General features: G+C 47.5%; 1 protein-coding gene across 3 annotated transcripts in view; it reads right to left on the bottom strand.

Annotated features, from left to right (window-relative positions):
- Window positions 1–335: 335 nt before the first annotated feature.
- Window positions 336–6,000, bottom strand: part of LNX2 (ligand of numb-protein X 2) — a 76,569-nt gene continuing 70,904 nt past the window's right edge. For all 3 annotated transcript variants that reach the window (XM_035114561.2, XM_035114558.2, XM_035114560.2), the window contains 3 exons: window positions 4,756–4,987; window positions 3,243–3,401; window positions 336–2,377 (listed from right to left, as the gene is read on the bottom strand). In XM_035114561.2, coding sequence (XP_034970452.1) covers window positions 2,242–2,377; window positions 3,243–3,401; window positions 4,756–4,987 — 527 coding nt within the window. In that variant the 3' untranslated portion in view covers window positions 336–2,241. The remainder of the gene's footprint in view (window positions 2,378–3,242; window positions 3,402–4,755; window positions 4,988–6,000) is intronic.

The raw sequence follows: 6,000 nt of genomic DNA, 5'->3' as shown, positions 1-6,000 counted from the left end.
CTGGGTGGCGCTGGGAAACGGGGCGGGGGGGGCGCTGGAGGGATCTGTCGCACCACGACGCCAGGGCGCCAGAGGTGCTTAAGACGGCCCTGAGAAGGGGCATTGTGTATTAGCATCACAGGAATCTCACCTTTCATTTAAAGAAAGAAAAAAGCAAGTTTCTAAGCCTTATGACTGACGATATTAATTTGAATTGGTGTTGAGTGAATCCTGGAAGTCTGGGGCGAACTTCTAGCAGCACTGAGCTGGAGCTTCATTCTGCTGCATGGCTGCATGGTTCCCCATCTCACCATATGACTAGCAAGGCAGAATAAATTATGCAAAGCACAGACATATACTTGAAAGTTTTCATAATTTATTCAGATTACAGGATTTTGGTTTATCACAGCGGGTTCACAACCTTGTCCATAGCACAGCGCAGACGATGCATGTAGAATGTGTGCATGGTTACGCATTTGATGCAGAAACGACTCTGGACACAGTGCAGATCTCACTGACTGGTGGCGGCGCACTGATGTGTTCATGAGTTAAATCAAATAGCAGCCGCAGCCTTGGGGCCGATACTAACTGGGTGACAAACTCCGGCTGCCATGCTTGACAGTGAAACATGGGCCTGCTGATCGCATGGAACTAGGGACAGGTTCATACACTACAACAGCGATGTGGAGTTTCCTGGCGCAAATGCTTTTGTGGGACAACACTCACCTCATGGTCTGCCCCTGCGCCCCACCTTGGATTTCCATGCCAGCGCTGCATCCCGTGGTGGCGGCAGGTGACATGGTGCTGTGCTAGTGGAAGGCAGTGCAAAGAGTCCCGCTAGGGCAACATGATTTGCCACCTTCCAGAATCTACTTGGGACGGTCAGGAGAATGGCCGGGAGAGCACGCAGAGGGACGAAAAGGGAGATTGTTCTGTCTGGCAAGCAGAAATGCTCGCGCTGACAGAATGATCCGCTCGGTGCAACTTTGAATACCACCCTAAATTTCCCGATGGGGCTTTTCCAGCCTTATTGGGAGATGCAAGGCTTTGAACCTGGGTTTGATTGCATGCACGGCATCTGCTCTGCCACCGAGCTATGGCCCCTTCCCCTGTACAGTTGCCTGCAGCTTGTTGGACACCAACCTCCCAAAAGATGAATTGCCTACTGGGATGGGGAAGGGCTGAGCCAGTGTAACCACTGCAGTGCTTCCACCCAGTGTGGTTGCACAGTCCCAACCTTGCCTCCACCTTGTCTAGGTAAGCAGCAGTGGCACCACAGACAGCAGGGCGGCTCCATGCCCCCTACCCACTGTGCCAGCTGCTGCTCGCCATAATACAAGGAATTGCCCCCTTCTGATAGAGCCATAGGGATTGTAAGACATAGGATTCAACTTGTACGATTGTTCTCTGGTTGAATGATCAAGAGCACACTTTAACCACAGGAAAGGGTGCTTCTTAAAAGCTTCTTTCCCAAGTGATGGTGTCCACAACATGGGGAAGCAAAATGGGAAACATTTTATAGGGGCTGGGGGGCTATCGTTGAGAGTTCTGCGTGACAAGAGTTTGCTTGCACATTTCATCCTGCCTAGTTCAAGCCCTCAGATCCAGCTTGCAAATTCGATCTTGCTTGTACACTTGGGACAACACTTAGCAGCAGCAGGATCAGCGAGGATGGCTTTGGACATGCCGGCATGCCATCGTGCTGGTTGGTTGAATATAAACACTAGAGTGGCTGGGGAAAGCTGTCCTCTGCAAGCAACCCCTCCATGCCTCTAAAGCAGGCACCCCCAAACTTGGCCCTCCAGCTGTTTTGGGACTACAATTCCCACCATCCCTGACCACTGGTCCTGTTAGCTAGGGATGATGGGAGTTGTAGTCCCAAAACATCTGAAGGGCTGTGTTTGCCTATGCCTGCCCTAAAGTGTGTTGTGCATGTGGATGCTTGGATGGGACAACTTGTGGAAACACAAAACAAAACAAAGCAAAGCAAAAACACAACGAACATGGCAGAAATGGTGGTTTTGAGATGGAAAGAGACACACTGTGAGGTTGAGAGTCTTCCTTTCCCATCCCTAGCTCCCCCGCAAGGTATGAATGTAGCAGTTTTTGGCCCAGCTTATTACCAGCTGCATCAGTAATAGAAAAGGGGAGGGGGGAAGAAAACACAGCTTGAAGATTTTGAACCAGCCATCTAGAAAAATTAAGCTGCTTGAATCAAAGTGGTGTTTGTTTTCCTTTTGTTTTCCTTTTTTTTTTGCACGTCTATACAAGGCTTCCTGGCCAGCAGATAACTGTCAATGTTACTTTGTTCCTCTGTTCCTTCAACATAGGAACCAGTGCTGAGTGGCTCATGCCCACGGTTGAAAGTCCATTGACCGCAACAATCATATCGCCGCATCTAAAAGACAGAGATAGAGAGGGAGAGAAGCCAGTGAGGGCTAGTAACATGACACAGTCGTGGTAGCCTAACCCTGGGATCATTCACAACCCTGGGATGTACTACTGAACAGGAACACACAGGAATGCGCTGTGTCGGATTAATTCTATGGCTTAAATCTCCATACATTTGCATAGGAGCTCTAAAAAGCGATTGGGTGCTGTGTGCTAGCACATAGCTTCTGCACGCTATGATTTATTAAGACAAGGTTCCTGGCTTACCTTCACTCACAAGGTTGTTATTTCCAGCTAGTTTACTTGAAATCAACCCTAAATGCCCTAACCTTGGTGGATAAACATTTTCATTTTTTAAAAAAAAAAACTATCCATTTTGAAAGGTGACTATGTTGTGTACGAAAAAAGAATGGACATGCAAATAAGCTCAGTATGAACACATTCTAAATTTACACGGGAATACGTTTAGAGCACACAATTGAAACGTCCTACAGAATATCACAAAAAATTTGCAGAATCACATATAGTGGTGCCTCGCTAGACGAATTTAATTCGTTCCACGGGGCTTTTCTTATAACGAAAAATTCGTCTAGCGAATCCCATAGGAATGCATTGAATTTTTTTTATTCCCCCCCCATAGGAACGCATTAATTGAATTTCAATGCATTCCTATGGGAAACCGTGATTCGCTAGACGAATTTTTCATAAAACGAATTCGTCTAGCGAGGCAACCTCTGCTCGAAAAATCCTTTCGTTAAGCGGAAATTTCGTTAAGCAGGGCATTCGTTAAGCGAGGCACCACTGTACAAGCTCTAGCTATTGTCCTTCCTTGTTTCAGATACACATAAAAAGAAAGAACCAGAACAGCTTACTTGAGTCTTCCGTCGAAATACGCTGGTGTTCCCAGGACAATTGTTTTTATGAAGAAAGGCTGATTTGTGTGATTTTCCTCATAGCCACCGACAATGCTAAAGCCCCAGCTTGCTAAATTGCTCCTCCGTAGCACCACGTCATGGCAACTATGCAGGCAGCTGTGAAAATATTATTATTATTATTAAATTTCTAAACCACCCTTCGTCTGAGGATCACAGGGCAGTTTACAATATAAAAATGCAAAAACACATAACAGAGTAACAAATAACAATTATACCCCCCCACACACACAGTTTAAAAGGCTATAGATTGTTTAATTAACAAAAGGCCTGGGTGAAGAGGAACTGTTTTGCCTGGTGTCTAAAGATATTTAATAAAGGTGCCAAGCAAACCACCCTGGGGAGAGCATTTCACAAGTGGGGAGCCACCGCAGAAAAGGCCCGTTCTCCACTTGCCGCCCTCCAGGCTTCCCGTGGAGGAGGCACACACAGAAGGGCTTCAACATGGTCTGGGTCAGTTCATATAGGGAGAGGCAGTTCTTGATGTGTTGGGGTCCTGAGCTGCTTGAGGCTTTATAGGTCAAAAACCAGCACTTTGAATCAGGCCTGGAAATGAATTGGCAGCCAGTTGAAGTCAAGCCAGGATTGGCATTATATACTCAAAACTGTCTTACCTCGGTGAGCAACCTGGCCACTGAATTCTGCACCAGCGGAAGTTTCTGAACTATCTTCAGAGGCAGCCCCATGTATAATGTGTTGCAGTAATCTACCCTAGTAATCTACTCTAATCTACACATAACAGGTGGAATTCAACATCACCCTACGATGAATGTTCCATTTGCGCAATCATTGCTGCTTGCCGGATGGAACAATCCTCCCCCCCTCCTATTCTGTGCTGTTCTGGGGGCTCTTCCAAATCCCTACAGCCAATTTCAGGGGGCATGGGAGGGGAGTAGAGGGGGAAAGCCCCATTGCACAAGCAACAGGTTTCCATTGATGCGGGGCATGTTAGGTGAATCCCTCTCATAGGGTGGTAGTCAGCTCAGTTTTATTCAGAGTACACCCACAGAAATTAATGAAGCCGAGTAAGTTAGGTCCATTAATTACAACAGGCCTGCTCCTAGTATAATTTCTGAATATTGCCCATAAATTATAATATGCAAGTGTTATGCTAATCATTCTCTCTGCTGCTCATTTTGGGGATGCATTTCCCCTGTTAGGGTGAGGACACTTCAGTTGGGTGCTGTGGGCCTCCCTTTCCAACAGCCACAGAAGAGAGGTCTGCTTCTTCTGTGCAGTGCTACTCTGCATTCTCCAATATGGCACACTAGATGCAAAGCCAGACCAAGACATGGAAGAGATCTGCACTCGCAAATGGGCGGTACACTGATTTTTAACTAAGAAATATCATTCAGGTGGCCTCAAGGCTACTCCAGAGGCCTGGCCAAACAAAAATGCCAGAAATGCAGAAGACCACAAGCCAAAATATGGTTGTCTGATTGCCGAGCAGTACCTGGGAAGCCCCAGCCACATAACCCATGATGGGGACCAACTTGCATCGTATTCGTTCTCACTGATGGTGCTGGGCTGCTCATCATTGGCCTGGGGCTGTTCTTCAGCGATCTGGACCTCCAAAGCTTTGAGGGCAACGACAGAAGAGGCAGCACTGGCTTTCAGCATGGCCACTGCCTCGCTGTGGCTTAGGCTGGTCAGATCAATGCCGTTAATATTCATCAGCACGTCGCCTGGTGGAAAAAAAGAAAATAGAAGCCATTAGTTGGTCCAGAAACCTGTGGCTTTCCTGTGCAAATGCATAGGCTGTTGTTTCCTGCTCCTCACTCGCACCTGGACCCTACAGGCACATGCACCTGTGATGGTACCCAAGGTGGTTCAAACCCAGGTTGGAACAGAAGCATCTGGCATAGTGACGTCCATTTCTGGACTGCAAAGTCAGCAGTCTTTGGGAAAACAACATACCTCGGGGGCATGTTTGCAGGCCAGAATGTTGCAGGCACCAGATGGTTTGATGGGGGAGACCGCCCTCCTTTCCTGCCTCCCACCTGCAGCCATTGCTGAAGCATCAATAGCAGCCAGGTAAGCGAGGAGGAAGGGATGCAGTGCAAAATTGAAGGGGGAAGAGAGGGGGTTCCGAGGCTCTCAAAGGCCTAATTGGGTTGGCTTGGAAATAAGCAGTTATCTGCGTTTTGGGAAGGGGAAACATCTCGGCTTGTTTCTAATCCAATCCCAATGAGGCTGGTAGGTCCTGTGTGATGCAAGTCATCTGCTAGGCTGCTTGCCAGCTGCCAATAGATTTTTACAACAAGATGCGTGGTGTTTATGGTTATGCTGTGGTGTTGCCGGCTCTGCGATGCACAGAGGATGCATCTCTTAAGTCATGAACAACTTCTTCCTCTTTACCCGTGGCTAACAGATCCAGACAAAGGAGTGAAAATTATGCACATTGTGCGATACATTCAAGCCCTTCAAAGTGTGCTTTCAGGGTGGAGTGGGAGAAGCCCCAAAGTTCTTCCTTCTGCCCTCCCCCATATAAACGGTAATAAATGTGTGTCTCTGCTTTAGAGACATGCAGAACTCATTTGGAAAGGGGGGGGGAATAAAAAAGGGCTAGAAGAGGAAAGTGCTTCCCAAAAATCATTTATACTCCTCAGGCATTAAAACTGATGCTCAGAAAGGATGATGGGGCTAGCCTACAATCCCATTCATCCCTGGCAGGAAGGAATATTCTTCAGATACTGGA

Source organism: Zootoca vivipara, chromosome 4, assembly GCF_963506605.1.
Source record: "Zootoca vivipara chromosome 4, rZooViv1.1, whole genome shotgun sequence".
NCBI lineage: Eukaryota > Metazoa > Chordata > Lepidosauria > Squamata > Lacertidae > Zootoca > Zootoca vivipara.
The sequence above is the reverse complement of the archived record's forward strand: the minus strand, read 5'-3'. Positions and strand labels throughout refer to the sequence as shown.